The 21,250-nt window shown below is 33.5% G+C and overlaps 2 protein-coding genes across 3 annotated transcripts; both read left to right on the forward strand.

The window, feature by feature from the left end:
- The first annotated feature begins 18 nt into the window (after positions 1 to 18).
- Positions 19 to 1,603, forward strand: LOC143573405 (uncharacterized). 2 transcript variants are annotated; one of them, XM_077058294.1, is made up of 4 exons: positions 19 to 77; positions 286 to 389; positions 1,200 to 1,254; positions 1,347 to 1,603. In XM_077058294.1, exons 2-4 carry the CDS (start codon positions 290 to 292, stop codon positions 1,474 to 1,476), a joined length of 285 nt encoding a protein of 94 aa, XP_076914409.1. In that variant the 5' UTR covers positions 19 to 77; positions 286 to 289; the 3' UTR covers positions 1,477 to 1,603. The 2 variants fall into 2 exon arrangements, with proteins under 2 accessions (XP_076914409.1, XP_076914408.1); XM_077058293.1 differs by lacking the exon at positions 19 to 77 and having other exon boundaries at positions 140 to 389.
- A 3,720-nt stretch (positions 1,604 to 5,323) lies between these two features.
- LOC143573415 (uncharacterized) lies at positions 5,324 to 8,223 on the forward strand. Its single transcript, XM_077058304.1, has 3 exons — positions 5,324 to 5,858; positions 6,443 to 7,817; positions 7,953 to 8,223. The coding sequence occupies exons 1-3, from the start codon at positions 5,421 to 5,423 to the stop codon at positions 8,192 to 8,194; spliced, it is 2,055 nt and encodes a 684-aa protein (XP_076914419.1). The 5' UTR covers positions 5,324 to 5,420; the 3' UTR covers positions 8,195 to 8,223.
- Positions 8,224 to 21,250: the final 13,027 nt, after the last annotated feature.

Below are 21,250 nucleotides of genomic sequence, written 5' to 3' on the forward strand. Positions count from 1 at the left end.
CCAAAGTTTAAAATCATCTATATAAAGCGGCAGACGTCAATTGCGACATTTGGGTGATACTCAATTGGATCTATCAGGTAGCTTAATCGGTTTCTTTTATACGTGTTTTATTTATTTATGCAATTCAATTGTTGAATTGAATCCCATATCAGTTTAAAATCAACTTCTGTTCTGTTTATTCGTACTACCAAATGTGTAATAATAATAATTAGGGTTTCTGATATCATGTTATATATATAATAATATAACGACAAATTGAGTAATTTGCATGTTCATAAATTACAGAGAGATGGATATTAAGGAGCAAAGTGAGAAGCTGAAGAAGTATGAAGCTCGGTTTGCTGCTTACTTGAAAGCTAAGTACTTTTCGGATAAAGATATCTATGGAGGTAGTATTTGATTCTGTAAATTTAATTACGGTTTAATCGGTTGTTTACGGGCGTGCTTGTGTTTGTTCATTTAACTGTAACTGTTTTCTTGTTCGTGTTCATTCATTAACATTCTAAACAAAACGAGCATTAATGAACATAAAAGAACATAAATAAACAAACACAAACGAACAAACCTGAACAAATATAAAATGAACATAAACAATCATAAATGAACATAAATTGAAGTTTAATACATTAAGTATCCAATAATATCAAATTGAGTTTAACGACCAGACTTAATGGGTTAGTGGGGTCGGGTTTAATTGCAAGTGAAATAAAACCACAAGGACAAAAACCACCGTTTGCTCTATCAAGTTTAACAAACTCATCTAAATTAAAGTTTATTTCATTACATAATTTTTAAACCATGTCAAACTTCATATTTAAAGAATATGTGGTTAGGATTAGTGTTGGCTTGCTAATATGTTTTGTCTTTAAAATATATAAAGTTACATAATTAAAGGGTTAAACAAATATATACAAACGAACGACGAACGTAAATAAACAAACGTTCACGAATGTAAATGAACAAACAAAACATGTGTTCATGTTCGTCGGTTTAATTTTTTTCGTTCGTTTATTAAATACACGAACTTCCAGCTGAACGGTTCACGAACTGTTCAACGAACGTTCGTTTAAATGTTCGGTTCGTTTATAGGATTAGATTTTGATCCGTAGTAAAAGGGGAATTTGAAGGAAAACACATATTTAAAAAGTCATTTGTGTTGTTATCAGACGACTTGTTAACAGTGACAGTCGATATTGCAGGCGACTTATTTGAAGAGAAAGCAACTATAGGCGGGATGACTATCAGGGCAAGCAGGTAAAAATTGAATTTAAACAAGTTTTTATATTTGTGTTGTGAGCAGTGACTAGGAGTCAAACTGACTCGTTTGTTGGTTTTGGTTTATCTAGTGAGGCTGGAACAAGATCTTATGCTGACCCGTTAGCTTATTGGAACGAAAAGTTTGCACAGAAAGAGCCTAAAACAGAAATATCTGTCAGTCTTTCTAATGGCAAACACTCTTCTGAGAAGAGTTCGTAAGTTTTGTAGGCTATGGTCGTAATCTGTCTGTAAATCTGTGCGTGATGTTATTCATGCATATTTGATCCATCTTGTTGTAGTCTACAACTTGCATAATTTGATGATATCCAATTGACTATGCCCATTCTTTCGTGTTTTTCTTTTGAGGATATCAGAAGGAATCATTTACGCAGGAACAAGATAAACAAAACTTTGTTTATTGTAACATGTTTTTGTCATTTGTGTATTGTACAACCATATGGCTTTGTAGACTTAAGACTTAAGAGTATAACAGTAACTTGTGATCTTTTGTAATCATTAACAGTTAACTTGTATTGTTGTAGTAGTGTAAATGGCATCAACATAGCCTCAACAATTTTTTATGTAACAAGATGGAAATTTAGTAAATGATGTAAGGCATCATTTTTCAATGTAAATGTGAACTGTGTAATTGGTCAAACGGTCAATATATGGTTTTGGTCTAAACGGGTCGGGCAGTTTTGACCTAGACATATAAAGTATTCTTTCGTCGGAAAGAGTGATAGACATATGTCTAACTTTGCCACTTTATGCAAGAAAGCAGTTTTAACATGTTTCGAATCATGGGATGAAGTTAGCGAGTATATAACGCAAATTGAAGGATATTTTTCTTAATGTTTTTAAATGTCCTAGCACAAGATTCTTAAAAAAGTGTATCAAAGTCATGATTTTTCTAAAGTGTTAGTAGTCAAAGATCAATAAATAATGTTGGAAGTAAAGAATTGATAATATCAAGAATGAGTTGTAAATTTTTAGGTCTAACTGAAAAAATATATATACTAGCTGAGGGTGCATACTTTAAGCTCTCCCTATGTATATGGTGCCTATACAGATCTATGTGATTTTGAAATGTATACCATAAAACAAAAGTGTTCAAATGGTTTTCAAATATAGTCTTGGTATAAGCCAAAAGGCATCAAAATATGCTGTATCAATGGTTTTTTATTATCTAAAGTTCAAACTCACGCTATCAACTCGCATGCTGTGATGGGTACCAAACAGAAAATAAACTCAAAAATGTAACATAGTCCGTTAATTGGTTAGTTAAATATGTGAGTTAATTAAAAAAGAAATAACAAACAAAATAAAAGAATTTACAAATAATAAAAAAGATAGAATAAACAAATAAACATAAAAAAAATATCAGAGTAATTAGTTTCTTTTATCCTTGACGTTTAAATTTGTTTGTGATTTTGAACCCTTAGTCTTAATTTCACTCATTATCTTAATGGGAAATGATTGATGAAGTTAGTCTAAAAGACTAAAACCATAGGCAAATTTAAATGTCGATCATTCGTCGAAATATTTCATCATGAGCTAAAAGAGCCATGAAGCATAAACCAGACGAGCCGAAGAAGCAATTTAGCCAAAAATAAAATAATAACAACAAAAGTAAAGCATTTTGGAAAAATTCTCAAAATAACCCAAGTGAGAAGAGATATTTCAAAAATGACTCACCCTTTCGAAAAATTCCCAAAATGTCCGTCCCAATCTCATTCAATCTCATCGTGGCAATGAGATATGAAGCCACATGGTAGTTCCTCAATCACCTTTAAATCTCATCGTAAAGATGATTGAGATGAGTCTTCCTTGAAAATTTATGAAAAGTTGCCTCATTTATTAAATGAGAAAATTATTAAAATAACTCTTTTAAGGAAAGAGAAACACAAAAAAACCTTCATTTTGTTAAGATTCTCAAAACCTTCATTTTGTTAAGATTTGAATCAAATCTGTCTTCTCTGACCAATTCAAATTTGTCTTTAATTTCTTGGGAATTTTATAAAATGGCTTTTTTGAACCGAATATGTCTTCAAATTTAATGCTCTGATCAATTTCAACTCAATTCCGTCTCCTCCGACTAATTTCAACTCAATTATCCTCCGACTAATTTCAGCTCAATTCCGGCTCCTCCGGCTAATTTCAACTCAATTCCGTCACACCCATTTGATCCTATATTTTTTAAATGTGATATAATTTAATTAAATTGTACTCATAATTTGTTTTTATTTAATTACTTTCAATTTTGACAGAATTACAAATTTTGTCCTTTAAAAAAAGCCAAATTACGGTTCATGTCCTTTTTTTAGTTTCCTTGCAGGCGGTGTACTTTAAACTTTTTTTTTCTACACGTTATGTCCTTTACGCTAACTGGGTTAGAAAAACTCAGTTAAATACCCTCACGTGAGACGCATGTGAGGGCATTTTTGTCTTTTCGTCTGTACCTACAAACTTATAACTCCATCCTCCTCCCTTCTCTCTTCTCTCTCTCTCTACGCCACCACCATCACCATATCACAACCACTCCGGCCACCATACCCCCACCTACCGCGTTGCAGATTCCATTCCATTCCATTCCATTCAACCCACCAATCATCATCACTCCTAAATCCCCTCGAAACCCTCACAAATACCGCCTTAATCAATTTCTCCGGCGCCGGAAACTCACCGGAATATTCTAGCAACCAAAGACTGTAATTAATCAAAATCCTTTGATTTGTTAACTGATTCACTGCATATGAGATCAAATTACATAGGTCTAGTAGCTTTAAAGTTTAAACTGTACTACATATACGAATCCCGATACTCATCGGAGATCTGATTTATCTGAAGCATTGAGAGAAACTTAACTGCTTCCGATAATGAAATTAAACTGATGGTTGATGAATATGGAGCGAGAACTAGGGTTTTAAGATGGTGAATTATGTTCTAATCGAGTAATTGAGGGGTGAGTAAGTTAGGGTTTGGTTTGGGGATATGTGGTAGTTTGGTTAGGGGTGATCGGAAATGGTGAGATTGGATTGCTCTGTACAAGAAACATGGTTAAACCACCACCACACCACTAACGACCACCGGAGACCATGTTAATCGCTACCACCACACCAAATCAACCACCACGCCTCCACCATATACCCAGCACCTGCAACCTGGCCCTCCGTGATCCCCTCCACGTCATCTACATCATCATCACCACCACAACCTATTTTCCGACAAGGAGATCGATGACTGAACTGGTGGTGGTCAGCTGATTCGGTCGAGCAAATAGATGTGTTTCCAACACCGAGCTGTTGGTCTTGTGTGGAGGTGTGGTGGTGGCGGCTGGTAGCAGAGGTGGGTGACGGTGGTAGAGGTCAAGGTGGTGGTAGTGGTTGGTGGCGGAGCTGTGGTGGGGGCAGGCCTTTGACGAAAATGAAGAAGAAAAGAGGAAGAAGAAGAAGAAGTTGCAGGGTAGTCGAAAAGACAAAAATGCCCTCACATGCGCCTCACGTGAGGGTATTTAACTGAGTTTTTCTAACCTAGTTAGCGTAAAGGACATAACGTGTAGAAAAAAAAAGTTTAAAGTACATCGCCTGCAAGGAAATTAAAAAAATGACACGAACCGTAATTTTGTTTTTTTTAAAGGACAAAATTTGTAATTCTGTCTTCAATTTTTAAAGTCTTATAAAATTTCGAATATACTATTAAGACATCCATATTTTATCTACGTGACAACATAAATTTTGTTGAAAACAGAGTCCAACTAAATATAAGTAAACTAATTAAAATACTAAATATAAAAAAAACAAAATTTCAAAACTTCGTTTTTGGCATATTTCAAAAATGACGGTTTTTTTTTTCTTTTTTTTTAAAAGTTGTCGAAGCTAACGAGTTTGGTTAAAAAGTTGTCTGAGCTAATAAATTTAGTTCAAAAGTTGTCTCCGTTAAAATGTTTATATGAACATTACATAATTTAAAAAACGATATTTTAAGAATTTTTCCTTTTTATGAATCCACGTCCTAAACAAGGCTATTTTAGGAATTTTAACTTAAAAGAAGTCTTTAAAGTTTAAACCTATAGAAAACAGTTAGAAACCGGTTTCGAATGTATCTCAAACCGTACTTCTTTCATCGTATTATCCAATAAACTCAACAACTCAACGACACAACCAATGACACCTCCGATGAAACAAGAACCCACCGAAAACCCACCAAACATTGAATCACAACACACCAATTGGCTGCCGGACATCAAACCAGACACCATCGAATACCCACCATCCAAACGACTCAAAACCCTAACCCCAGATCCACCTTCAAAAGGCAAATCAAAAGCTGTTAATGAAGAAGAAGAAGAAGATGATGATGACAATTGTTTGCAACAGAAGCAGCTGGCCACTTGTGGTGTGTGTTTGTTGGATGAAGGATTGCCCCTTAGAGGTTTTATTGATAGCTGTGATCATTACTTTTGCTTTGTGTGTATTATGGAGTGGGCTAAAGTTGAGTCCCGGTGCCCGGTTTGTAAGCGGAGATTTTCGGTTATTCGTCGCCCGTCGAGCGATGGGGTGTTCCTCTCCGAGCGAATTGTTAACGTCCCTGTTCGCGATCAGGTTGTTATTATTACTTATTAGTTATTAGGGCTGGCAATTTATGACACAGAAAGTGTTATAATGAAACAACATTTGATTTAAATAAGTTTGGGTTTGGGTTTGTGTCTTATACAAGTCGACACGTTTTCCTAAAAAGTACCTATTAGTGACCTGTTTTAAATTTGTTTTTAATAAAATCTATTGCGTATGCCTTAGTTACCTTATGCCCCGCAGTGACGAACCTTGGACGAGAATACCGCATAGGAAAGAGGGGGGGGGGGGTTTCCGGGCGAAAATCGGGTAAAAAAACAAGGGGGGGGGAGGGCTGCCCTGAACTGAATTTTTGTTTCAAATATGTTGAGGATTATGTATAAATAAAGTTTTTTATGAACTTTTAGCAACTACTGCTTCACTCCATAAATAATATTTACCGTGTCTCTAAACAGGTTCATGTTTGAAAAAATTGACACCGTTAGCTATCGTGTTGTGTTCGTGTCTAGTACCATAGGTAATCGTGTCTTATCGTGTTGTGTCTGACTTGTTATGCCAGTCCTAGTTAATTCTATTCATATTGTTTCTGTTGTTTAAAAACGATTTTTTTGCAGGTTTATTATTACAATGGCAATGCGACAATTGGACCGCAGGATCCGTACTCACAAGTAAAATGCACCGTATGCAGCAGTTCATCGGATGATCATCTTCTGTTACTATGTGATCTATGTGATTCAGCTGCTCACTCGTACTGTGTTGGCCTCGGTGCAACTGTACCGGAGGGTGATTGGTTTTGCAGAGATTGCACGCTTTCGAGGGATGAACATGCTAAGGTTGAAACATATACCACATTTGATAATGATGATGATAATAATACCAATATTAATACTAATACTAATACTAATATTAATAATAATGATAATAACAATCCCTTTTCAAGGTTCAATACAGGGCGGGTTACTTATTCTGAGGTGTCAATTCATGATATTGTTAGAGAATCTTATACTCGTGAACCTGATACTGATACTGATACTGATACTGATGCACCTTCAGTACCCACCTCTGATAGACCGATGGGAGACCGGTCGAACGCACAGTCAACTGTTGACAGGTCAAACGCGCCAAATGCAAGAACCTTGAAGCGTTGTCTCAATGTGCATTCTCGTATAAGAGTATTACGTGAAAATTGGAATGGGTTTCGAGGTGGGTCCTTGACTTTTACTTCCAGTTTTGGAGACGTGCGTAAAACAAGTCAAAGTGAAAGTCAAACAACTTCTCAAAACCGTTCAAATGACATCGATAAAGCATGGAAAATGATGAGTATTGCAGCAAAAGCTTTTGGGAAAAAGCCGGGAAATAAAAACCCGTTTCCTAAAAAGGCAGAGTTACATAAAAATAAAGAAAGGTTAGTGAACGAGGCGAGTAAGGTGAGACCAAACGGCAGTTATTTTGGGGGCTTGAGAACGAATGAAAGTGAGTTTTCATCTTCTTCTAGGAAGATTATTGATTCTGCGCACGTGAAGAATGTTAGTTACAATTGTCAGAATCTAGCGACTGCATCTAATGTTGTTGGTTCTAGTGGTCAATCATCGTCGATAGCTACCGATAAACGATGTGCTAAAAGGGTGGTCGATGCTACTTTAGAGAAGAAGGAGAATATTAAGAAATACACACAACTTGGTTCTAGTGGTCAATCATCGTCCATGGCTACTGATAAACGCTCTGCAAAAAAGGCGATCGATGCTACTTTAAAGAAGGAGAATATAAATAAAGACACACAACTTGGTTCAAGTGATCAATCATCATCCAAAGCTAATGATAAACACTCTGCAGAAAAGATCGATTCTAGTTTAGAGAAGGAGGAGAATATAAATAAAGACACGCAACATGATGGCAATAACAATAACAAGGAAATCGAGGACGCTAAAAGTGAGATTCAATCACTTGTTAAGCTCAACTTGAAGCTTTTAAGCAAGGACAAGAAACTAGGTATGACCGTCTTTAGCTCAAGTTTTTAATATTGCTTAATATCGCGTCATGATTTCATTCTTTTTATAAAAGTTAAGAATGTTGTAGGACAATTAGATACATGTTCATAACTTAATTTATGTCATACGTGTGCAGAAGCTGATGTGTTTAAGGAAGTTGCAAGGCATGCAACGCATTCAATCATGGCTGCATGTGGGATTGAGCCTCCAAAGGCGCGGTTCCGGTCCTTTGAAAGAGTGGTATGTGACCATAGTCAAACACGGAAGCGGCCCAGCTCTACTTTAATGCCAACTTCCTGCAGAGAATGTTTTTTCACTTTTGTTAAGGATGTTGTTAGCACCATTGCAATTGATACAACTACCTCTTGTAAACCTTAACTTGGTTGGTTTAGCTTTATAAAATTTAAGTTTGTATGTAATAATGTTACATGCTTCAGTTTTAGTAGCCTTAACTTATGTTGGTTTTTAGTTAAATATTTTTGGAAAGCTTTTTAACTGAACAAATAAGCAAACACAAAAAAAAAACATGGTTTTATGTTCGTGTTTGACTGCTAAGGAAATGAACTTGTTCATGCTTATTTATGTTAAATACCTTATATGAACACAAACGTGTTGATATAGAAAATTACAGAATTAGAGAAAGACTCTTGTTGCTAAATGTTCATAGGGGGTTTACAGATTTACTAAGGGGGTGTTTGTTTTTTCTTCAAACATCTTCAAGGGAGCTTATGTCTGCAGGCGCGCAGACGTCTCCCTTGAAGACTGTTTGTTTTTTTTTTTTAAACAGATCTGAACACATCTTATTTCCTCTTCAAAAATAAGACAGGGATCTCATTCTTATAACATCTTCACAAAACCCTACTCCCTCTTCTCCTCCAACCAGGTACGCACACAACATCAGGCGCTCCTCCTCCGATCATTTTTCCGGTGACCGCCCTCTTCTCCTCCGGCCAGGTACCTCCCTCTTCTCCTCCGACCAGCCCCTCCCATGGTGTTGATTGAAAAACAAAACCCTAAACTAGGGGGGGTCGGGTTTAGGTATAATATTACAACAGTTTAAATTGAGAAATTCCTAGCGATCACGAAGATTGAACCATTGAATCATTCTCATATTTTGATAAAAGCTTCATATTTTGAAAATTGAGTGTCCTTCTGTGTTTAGAATATCTGCTAAAACCCACCGAATCCACAATTTCTTATCAATTGAATCACTCACTGGTCATCCACTTGCAGGTACTAAACTCTTATGTGATAACTTATAACCATGAGTGCTTAATATGATGATTGTTGATTAAATTTGTTATTATGGGGCTGAAAGAATATGTTTGCATTGTTTTTTAAGAAATGCATACCAAGTGCTCGATGAAATGCCTGTGTGAGACTTGCTTGATTATGTGGTTGAATTTGGTCAAAATAAAGTTACTAACTAATGCTTAACAAATAATTTAAAACACATATGATATCATTTATAAAGTTTATTCATTTTTGTTTAAACTTAATATATTTTTTGGGCTGTTATCTGAGTTATTTCTTTCAATTTCAATCTGGTTTTTGTTAAAAGTATATTTCAGTTTAAAGTGGTGGCAGGGTAATTTGGTACATTTAGTATCTTAGGTTGATGGCCGAGCACGATTCGGTTCGGTTATTAGACGATACCCAAACTGAAGTGGTGGCAGGGTAATTTGGTACATTTAGTATCTTAGGATGAGTCCATTTCTCATCATCTTAATAATATTTCAAGTTTTCGGGATCGGTACCGGTACCATCCCGGGCTCATCTCTAATTTTGGGTAGGTTTCGTGACATTTTAAGTTCTTTTGGGAGATAACTAAATTTAAGAATTGGTCTTTGTATTTTTTGTGCTAAACACACAATGAGTATTGAAGACAGAAAATTACTTGCTTATTAAACAGCCATGCAATCCTGCATTTTTCATTGACTTTGACATCCACTGAATTTAGTTATCTCCAATTAAACACACAATGATTAAAGTCAATGCTCATGACTTTAATCAAGTAAAACCTCTTCAGAATTGCAATCGTCCTTTGCCTTTATGTATATGTTTTGAGAATGTCTAAAGAGGTAGGTCCTCTACATATTTGTAATATACTAATATACTAGTTATCAGTTGTTATCATAGTATCATTCATATTGCCTTAAAGACCTTTTCTTGGTAACTTAATTAAGCATTAAAGCTTGAAACTTTAGTCGTCTTACCTGATGGTTTCCCTTTCATTCATATTTTGTGCTGTTTATTAGAGCAGTTTTGCTGCATGTTTTGTGCAGTTTTTTGAGCTGTTTTGTGTTGTTTATTAGAGCAGTTTGTCTTGTATGTTAAGTGTGATTTAATTCTAGATGGAAACTAATGATGGTCGACAACAATGGACGGATGAGGCTGTTAAATGCTTATTAGAAACATGTCTTGAAGAAATAGGGAGGATAGGTAGAAATGGACAAAGCTTGCATGTTTTACACAACGAAATGTTACGATTGCATGTTTTGCGCTTCACAATTTTATACGGAAAGAGGGCTTAAGTGATGAACTTTTTGATGAATATGATCACCCAAATGTACGCCTTCAAGATGGAGATGAACATGCACAAGATGGTGGTGAAGAAGAAGTAGATCGACATGGAAGTGCAGCGGACCGTGAATTCATGAGTCAACTTCGAGATCAGATAGCACAAGAATTAATGCAAAATAATGTACTTTGAGTTTATTTCACTATTTGTGTTTTTAAACTTGGTTTTATTATTATATTTTCTATGTAACTTGAATAAATGACTTCTATCTTGTGAGATAAGTTTGACAGTTATGCAGACAGTATCAGCTTATAAAAACAAACAGTCTTATATTTTCAGCTTGCAGATCTTCAGACCACATCTTCAGTTGCAGACATGAAAACAGATGAAATCAGCTTGCAGACAGTTTATGTCTGCAAAAACAAACAGCACCTAAAAAAGGATGGGTTACGACTTGAATTTATCTCCAAACAAACATAGACAAATATGAAAATATTGGGTATGTAATATTTATTGGTAATATAAAGTGTGAAAATTATGGCTATAATCCATATTGTTCACTCCATCTTGTCAAAGGGTTAAAAATATTCACGAACGCATCCGGTTAATTAGCACGTTAGATTTACACTAATTTTTCAACAACACTTGTTTTCTCTCTATTCATACAAATATTCTTAGAAATCCTTACATTTTCACATATACCACTTTTTACATCTAATCAAATTACTTTTTATACTAAATAAAAACTATTTACAAAAATAAGCAATAAAAAATGACCATACAATAATCAATAAAAAACCATAAATAAGCAATAAAAAATTAAATCATAAATAAGCAAATATTAAACTTAACTATAAAAAATATAAATAAATAAAAATACATAATTTAAAATAAAAAAATAAAAAGTTTTAATAAAATAACTTAATAGTTAAAATAATAGGGTTGAAATATAAATATGATGAAAGAACAAGAAGTTACACGCGTAGTAGTTATAAAAAGTTAAAAACAGCATGTTTTCTTGCTTTTGATACATATACGCCCATAAATTGATGTTGCCTTTCATCTAGATTAACATCCGATTCATCTATAGTATCTAGAGTTTACCATTCTCTCCGGTAATTAGTAAATTAAACCTCGTTTTTACCCCCAAAAACATTAGTTAAACCTCGTTTTTACTTAAAGTTTCATTTGATGCTAATTTCTTTTTACTAATTACTTGTATATTGTAATCGTGCATCATTTGATGAATATATAATAGTGTGATTAATTACTTAAGCACATGCATTGTATTAATTTCATTTTATGAAATTGATTATGTATTGGTTATTGTTGCATGCAGGTACAACATCTTGCTGTTGCATTATATATTGCTTAATAAACACCATGTCAATTGGTTAGGATCAAAATGGATCACTTTAAAATGTATCAATTTGGTTAGGGTCAAAATGAGTTATTTTTGAAAAGTATTTATTTGGGGTAGGTCAAAACGGGTCAATTTGGTTTACATATATTTTGTTTGGATGCTTGATTTTCTTCAAAGTTCTTTACTGTGTTGAGTTGTACAGGGATGTGCTCCATATTCATATTATGGTGGAATGATGTGAGCTTATGGTCCACTCTCGGTAAGATACACGATTTCGTATATCTATGTGTTTGTGCATATTTTAAAGATCATCACTATCAGTTTATGGATTTATTTTGATTGTCTTAATAGATTCCACCTCAATCTTTGGATGTGTCAACAAGAATGCCTTTGGCACCTGAAACAGGACTGGAGCCTGTTTTTGTAAATGCCAAACAGTACCACGCGATCCTTAGGCGAAGAAAATGGCGCGCGAAAGCAGAGAATGAAAAGAAGTTAATAAAAGGCCGTAAGGTGAATTATGACTTTATAATTTAAAGATGAATTTGTTTGTGTAAAATGGTAAATAACATGATATGTTGATTGTATCCTACATCCGTATGTTCATGAATCGCGCCATCTACATGCGGTGAACCGGGCTAGGGGTGCTGGCGGTCGTTTTTCCAAGAGTGAAGAAGATGCTTCCTTAAAGACACGTCTTATTCTTTAACGTGTGTGATCCCAGAGTCTTCTTAAACGCCAAGGGGTGAATCTGCCAATTCTCAGAATTACGATTGGCTAAACATGACTTCACCTAACCAAGGTTAGGTGTAGTGGTGTTTCATATGCTTAGGAGAAATGAAGTTACAACATGAGAGTAGGTTGATATCGAGACTCGAAAGTACTGAGAGGATGCAAGTGCACGCATTTATGGAGAATTGAAGTTTATGTTGTTTTTGGAGAGAGATGAGTTGATGCATTCTTGATGTTAAAACTTTTGTATGTATAAATTATGTGAATAACTTTTGTAATTTGTATGCATGAAGAGAAATGAGAAACGACTTGAAAATTCGAACCCATCAAACGTTTTAAGTACTAATAACGATAGTAGTTAACTACCGCTGACATAAAGTGGTGGAAAAAAGGTATCACAAACCCCTCGCAATTACTTATACCAAAATCAGATACTGGTTATCTGTTCATCAAAGATCAGTCGATAATCAGGTATAATTTCTCTAAAACAAAACGAATTCTTGTCAAATGGCTAAATCGCTATAACTTTGGTCTGCAGGTTTTCACGTATGCGCATCATACAACCCTCCTTGTATGTATTCAACGACTCACTCGATTGGCAAGTTTTCTACTTCACCCCTCAAAGAATCAAACAACACTGTCGACAGATAACGTTCCCCAAAGCTCGGGAAAACAACCTGGTACATATTTTTGAAACAAAGTTGCATTCAACACCAACCCATAAAAGGATATGATAAAAGCATAACATATTTTGATCATCTTACAGCAATGAGCTTTCCTTCATATTCTGGTCGATTTCATCCGCTTTTTAAAAACACCTTCAATACCCTTGGATACATCAGATAATATCAATTCTGCCCCGAAAGCCCGCATAACAATCCTTCTTTCCATGCTATATGTAGATGGCATAGCTATTATAAGTCTGTAACCTTTGGTTGCTGCAATGAAGGCCAGCCCGATTCCAGTATTGCCACTTGTTGCCTCAACAAGTACCGTCTTCATTAAAACAAAAATATATAAAATAGAAAGAAAGAAGATACTAACAGTTGGAATTAGCATAAAGCAAGAAACTTAACCTGTCTTTTACACTGGAGCAGGGTTCAATAGTTTCTAACTTGGCAGCAATACGTGCACAACAACCGTCTACAATCTTTTTAAGATAAACCATAGGTGTATTTCTATCAACTGTGTATTATGAGGGATAAAAGTGTAAGATTATTTGAAAAATCTGAATTAACATGAAATTAACGCATTCAAGATTTTTAGGGAATGGATTTACTTCGGTAACGTCTTCTGCAATTCCAACGTTAGATCCCATGTTTCTTTGAGGATACTGAATGATGAAACAACTGTTTGCTCAGCTGCATAAATGAATCATCATCATCATCATCATCATCGTACTCAGTATATCCCACCAATAGCAAAGCTATGGTAGGGTCTGAGGAGGGTAAGATGTAGACAGCCTTACCTCTACCCCATAAGGATAGAGAGGCTGCTTCCGGTGAGACCCCCGGCTCGATAGTAGTTTTGCATCAAGCCTTGGACATAAGGCACATAGCACTCAATCATCGGGACCGGCTGATCGGTGCATGTACCCTTGTCTTTCGGCTATCAACGCCACTACATGATGCCTGATTAACCGTCCGTCACTTTTAACGTTATTTTCACGAGATTAGTAAAATAACGTCAAAATTAGTGCAATTTCACTTTTGCCCACCCGAGGGTTCACACATATATACATCATATGTGCGCACCGCAAGCAGGGCTAAGCTGCATAAATGAATGTGATACTCAAATTTCTAGTGTGGTTCTCATATTAGTTTCAGTATCAGCTACTAAGAGACCATAAAGTCAAAGTCAACAAGGCTCCTAATTGGCTAATTTCATTATTAATCTCATCAGTTCTATTTTATTTCCATAAATTAGTAATGTTTTTACTTTTAAAGTAAAAAACTACTGCTTTCATATTCATAAATCAAATGCACTAATTGGAAATCAAATGATAATATCTCTTAACTTGTTGGTTCTTTTTAGATAATTCCATTATTCACTTTCTTTTGATCATTTTAATTAGAGGTGGCAAATGGGTTGGGTTGGGTCGAACGAGTCATGAGTTTAAATGAGTCATGGGTCAAAACGAGTATGAGTCAAAATGAGTTTGGTTCAAAACAAGTCAATTAAAAAAAGGGTTGTTTTGGTTTGGGTCAAAATAGGTTAGGGTCAAACCGGGTTTTGAGTTTTTTTTTTGTGAACGAGAATAACAGCGGAAACATTTTAGTTTTTTTAGATTGTTTGTTTTTTACTTATATTTTAAGTTATGATTTTTTTTAATATTTTTTTTGAATTTATTTTGAGGGGTTTTCTATTAAGATCAAAAACCCAAAATATTCAAAAATAATAATAAAAAAAATATAACTCAAAATATAAATCATAAACAAAAAAAGTAAAAACACTAAAATGTTTCATACGTTGTCCTTGTTCCATTAAAAAAAAAACCATCTATAATCGAACCGAAACCGAAAGAATCGACGAAAATGAAACAAAGAAACAAAAAGCCAAAACCGGACCACATCAATCGAAATCGAAAAAATCAATCAAAACGAAACTAAAAGAATTCAAACCGAACAAAAACAAAACTGAAAAAACGAACAAAAACGAGTCTGGAATCGACTAGAAAGAAACAAAAGAAACCAAAACCCAACACGTCACGGGTGAAAACTCGTGTTGATTTGAAACCTGAACCAAACCAGTTCTGATCCGAAACCCGTTTCGTGCCGAAACCTGTCTTGTACGAAAACCCGTTCCGATCCGAAACCTGTCACATTTCCTTAGGACACTAACCCACATCGACCCATTTCTTTGAACTTGTCAACCCATTTTGACCCGAAAATAAAATGTTGGAATTTCAAATGACTCATTTTGACCCATTTAGTTAAAACTTTTTACCCAAACCAACTCATTTAACTTTTAAAACAACTCAAATTGACTCATTTGAAAGGGTTTGGGTCAAGATTGCCACCCCTAATTTTAATCATGAATACTAGCAGTTTTGAATCTGAAACTCGGTTGTTTGACCGCAAAGTCAAAGTGCAATATTTTTCCATTTTTGGTACAAAAGGTGTATGATTGATTATTTTCCACAAACATGAAACAATCTTATGCAGAAATCAATGTGTAATTCTAACTTATAGTGTGGTTCTCATATTCATGTCAGTATCAAGAAATGAAGAAAGTCAAACATAAACAGCTACTGAGAAACCATTAAGTCAAAGATTCAAAATCAAGAAGTCTAATTCAATAGAGCATCAAATGTTAGCCCGGGACCACGACTTCCATTGGCCGGTTCGGATGAAATTATATCTGAGCCGGCTAACCACTAAGTTTAACTTTTCTGCTCATTCTTTTAATTGTTCCGCTGTATTTATACTTGAACGCTTGCGTTTACTGGCTAGACACTAAATAATGACCCCATGCTTAGTCTTTTGTTTACATATTCTATCTCCTTGTTTACATCCATCAAATCAAAAAGGTAGACACTAAATATTGACCCCGCTTGTTAACACGCACCTCATCAATATGCTTAGGGTTCTACAATTGGAGAAATAAAAGCAAAAAAGCTTTTTTTGGGTGAAAATAGAGTTAAAATGGTCACAACTTATTAGAGCGGCCAAATTGGTATGGTTTTTGTAATATTATGTTGTTGCACCTTTGTAATATATTGTAAGTTTAATTCACTAGTTATGTATTTTGAACCAACTATTATGTATTTTGAACCAAGTGTTTTGTATTTTAAATCATCTATGATTTAGTTATATTTTCTTTGTGCCTTAACAATTATAATGTGCTTGTCATATTAGTTTTGTACCAGGGGAATAATGGTCCAGGTGTTAATTTTGAAAGGTTTAGACATTTTAGTCATAAAGGACCAAAGTTAGATAATGTGGTTTTTTTTTGACATATTTGACTTCTTAGTCAAAATTGACCAAAGTCAAATTATGGTTCAATTTTGAAAGGTTTGACTTTTTAGTAAAAATAGACCTCAAAATATGGTTCAATTTTGAAAGGTTTGACTTTTTTAGTTAAAATTGACCAAAGTCATATTTTAATAATTGTAATTACTTAAAAGAAACATTTTATCTATAAAAGAGTGTTCAAGTCCAACTCAATTCGACTTGTTTTCGCCTGTTACCCGAGCCACTTATTTTTGCAACTTTTACCTGTTTTTCATCCATATTGGTTGGCTTATGTTGGTTGAAATCTGTAACAGACTAACAGAGCCCCTAGAGCTAACTAAAGTTGAAACAGAAAATGCAATAAATGCCATGAAGCACATGTTTGACAAGCATGTAAACTTGATTTAGAAAAAGCTTCCTTTTAAGTGATCTTATTAGCTTGAAAAACAGTCTCTTTATTGCTTAGTATATAAATCGTTGGAGATTAAAGCAGTAAGAACAAACACTTTTATCACAACAAACATCAGTCCATTAGACTCTCATCTTCGCTTTAGCTTTATCTTCATTAGCCCACATGAACCTCATCATAAACCCTTCTATATCTTCTATAATATTTATTGGTAATATAACATTTGAGAGATCATGGCTATTGTTCACTCCACATTGCTAAGGATTTTACATATACAAAGGTGTCCGGTTAGTTATCACATAATTAGATTTATACTAATCATTCAAAAACACTACATTTCTCTCACACATCTTTACAAATTTTTACATTTCCACATCTACACCACTTTTTACACTTAATCAAATTATATTTTGTACTAAATGAAATAAGCAATAAAAAAATTAACCATAAATAAGAAATAAAGAATTAAACATATAATAAGCATAAAACATTTACCTATAAAGTAAGCAATTAAAAATCCAATCTTAACATAAGCAGAAAAAAATGTCATCATAAACAAGCAATAAAAAAATTAACCATAAATTATTAATAAAAAAATTGATTCATAAAATAAAAAGTAAAAAATCCACACAGAAAATAAAAAATAAAAGTATGAACACTAAAATAAACTTATATTAAGTATAAAAGATTTAACCATAATATATAAAATGTAAAAAATATTATAAAAAGCCATAATATCATGTGTTTCCACGTTGTAAAACAGAATATGCGGTTAATGTCATGAAACATATGTTTAATAGGCATGCAAGCTTAATTTATAAAAAAAAATGCCTAATAAGTAAATTTATTTATTAACAATAAACTAAAAGTTCTTGGTTAATCATCACATTAAATTTATACTAATCATTTAAAAAAACTGATTTTCTCTCAACTCCTACACACATCTTTACAAATTTTTACATTTCCACATCTGCACCACTTGTTAAATTATTTTTTGTACCTAATGAAATAAGCAATAAAAAAATTAACCATAAATAAGCAATTAAAAATCCAAACTTAAAAAAAGCAAAAAAAAGAAATGTCATCATAAACAAGCAATAAAAAAATTTAACCATAAATTATTAATAAAAAATTTATTAATAAAATAAAAAGTAAAAAAAATCCTGTCAGAAAATAAAAATAAATGTCTAACAATAAAATAAAGTATAAAAGATTTAACCATGATATGAAAAATGTAGAAAATAAAAATAAACAGCCATAATATCAGGTGTTTTCATGTTATAAACAGGATATATACAGTTAATGTCAGCGTATGTTTGACAAGCATTTAAGTTTAATTTATAAAAAAAAAGTGTCTTTTAAGTAAATTATTTATTAACAATAAAGTAAAAGTTCTCTCAAAAACGTTTGCCCTAAAAATGGACAACAACATTTGACCAATATGTATAACAAACTTAGAAAATCTTCTAGCCTTAAAGTAAGTTAAAAAGAATGAAAGAACAAACACAAATTTATAGGATTCAAAAAATATAGAATGATATATAGTGCCTTTTTACCTTATCTTGGTATCCTTATTCCCCACCTATTCTCAAAGGAACCCACCACCATGGTCCAAATGGCTGTAAAGACTCAAGATCAGAAAGATAAACGATAGATTTTAAACTAGTAATGTGGCTCCACTCTAAGAAAAGAGTTTTAGAAAATCATGTTTTTTTTGGAGGAAAATGGTGACCAAAACATCTTGAATCGAATAAAAGGTGGATTGTAAACAAATAATTTGGTTTGCACTCCAATGTGATTTAGCTTTATTAAAATTAAGTTTGTATGCAATGTTGTATGATTGAGTTTAGTAGCCTTAACTTATGTTAGCTTTTAGTTGAATATTTTGAGAAACATTAAACTTTTCAACTAAACAAATAAGCAAAAAAAACAAAGAGACATGTTTTATATTGAAAATTACAGGATTAGAGAAAGGCTTTTGTTGCTAAATATACGGATGTGTAATTTCATATACACCCCTACAAAAATGGAGAATATATGAAAATATTGGGTATGTATGTATGTATTAGATGTTTTACAAATTTACTCAAAAAAGGATGGATTCCAACCTGAATTTATCTCCAAATTAACAAACATAGACAAAATATGAAAATATTGGGTATGTAATATTTATTGATAATATAAAGTCTGAAAAATTAGGGCTATAGTTTATATTGTTCACTCCACCTTGTCAAGGGTTAAAAACATTCATAAATGTACCTTGTTAGTTGTCACGTTAGATTTACACTGATTTTTCAATAACACTCATTTTCGTATAAACGTTCTTAGGAACCCTTACATTTTCACATATACCACTTTTCACATCTAATCAAATTACTTTTTATACCAAATAAAACGATTTATAAAAATAAAATATAAAAAGTCTAACCATAAAATAAGCATTACAAAATTTTACAACGAAAAATTCAACCTTAAAGTAAGCAATAAAATTGTGCCATAAATAAGCAATTAAAAAAACTAACCATAAATAAATAAGAAATATAAAATTTAACTATAAAAACTATCCAGCCACAAAATAAAAAGTAAAAAATCTAACCATAAAATAAAATATAAAAATTAAATCAAAAAATAATAAATAATAATTAACAAAATGACTTAATAATTAAAATATTAGGGTGTACACCTGTATTTTAGAAGTTACACGCTTAGTAGATATGTAAACGTGGTTACTTGCTTCTGATGGCTTCTGATGGTATACGTTCATAAATTGCTGCTGCTGTGTTTCGTCTTCAATTACATGCAAATAATTTCCTCCGATTCATCTCTAGAGTTTACCATTCTCTCCATCATCCCGGTAATTATTATTATTCTTATTATTATTAACCCTCAATTCTCTGTTTCTCGCTTTCAAATCAAACATTAATAATTAGACTTGGTTTCTGCTTACAAGTTTCTTACTAATTACTTGTATATATATTGTAATCGTTCATGCATGCATATGTAATTGTATGATTACTGATTAATATATATGCATTATGATGAGTATTTGGTTATTGTTGCATGCAGGTACAGCATCTTGCATTGGTGCATACAGTGGCGTAGCCAGAAATTTTTTCCTACAGGTTCGAAAATTTTTTAGGGACAAAAGACTTACTGTTTACCATTTATATTTGGGTTTTCTACGGGTTCGATGTTGAAATTTCTACGGGTTCGATGTCAAAATACACTAATATATAACATTAAAACAAAATTTTGTACGGGTTCGGCCGAACCCATTCCCCTAAGGCTGGCTACGCCCCTGGGTGCATAATGTCTTTCACTAACACGACACCATCATCATTCGGTTCGTCTTCCGCGAACCATTCACTAGACCAGGAATCACTGCCTGGTTTTGCTCTGATTGAGGAGCATGAAGTTGTAAACCAAACAACACTCAATGTTCCATCTTTTACACCAGCTGGTACTTATGAGTTTAACTTAATATTTGGTTATATGTTTTTATTGTTGTAATACTGATTATGAACATCATCATTTGAGGTCAGATATATATGGACAGCAACAGTACTTCAATGCAAGTTATCATCAGCAGTAGCATGCACTACCAGGCATGCTTCCGGTCAACACCGGAATTTTGAGTCGGGTCCCACAACATAATTTTTTCAGGCGTAACATTGTAAGTTTCTTACACCTTATGGTTGGTTATATATTATGAGTGGCAAAGCGGTCAGGTCGGGTAACGGGCCAGGATGGGTTTGGGTTAAAACGGGTCATTTATAAAAAGTATCAGTTGTGCTCGGTCATTTAATAAAAAGTACCACCTTGGTCCGGGTCAAAACGGGTCATTTCAAAAAGGTATCTTTTTTTTTCAGATCAAAACGGTTCACTTTAAAAGGTTTAAATTTGGTACGGGTCAAAACAACTAAATTTATAAGGGTATCAATTTGGTTTGTTTCAAAACGGGCCATTTTAAAAAGGTATCAATTTGGTTCGAGTCCAACCAAGTCATTTTAGAAAGGTATCAGTTTGTTTCAGGTCCAGCTGGATCATACTAAAAAGGGTACCATTTTGTTTCAATCCAGCCCGAGAAGCGGGCCACTTTAAAAAAGTATCTATATGGTTAAGGTTAAAATGGATCGATTTGGTTTACATATATTCTGTTTGGATTATTTATTATCTTCAAAGTTCATGGTTGTGTTGACTTGTACAGGGATGTTCTCAATATCCATATTATGGTTTACATATATTGATTTGGTTCGGGTCAAAACAACTAAATTTATAAGGGTATCAATTTGGTTTGTTGCAAAACGGGCCATTTTAAAAAGGTATCAATTTGGTTTTAGTCCAACCGGGTCATTTTAGAAAGGTATCAATTTTTTTCGGGTCCGGCTGGATCATACTAAAAAGGGTACCATTTTGTTTCAAGCCAGCCCGGGTCATTTTAAAAGGTATCAATTTA

Source organism: Bidens hawaiensis, unplaced genomic scaffold (assembly GCF_021521415.1).
Source record: "Bidens hawaiensis isolate Kalapana, Puna unplaced genomic scaffold, B.hawaiensis_p1.1 tig00026411_1, whole genome shotgun sequence".
Taxonomy (NCBI): Eukaryota; Viridiplantae; Streptophyta; class Magnoliopsida; order Asterales; family Asteraceae; genus Bidens; species Bidens hawaiensis.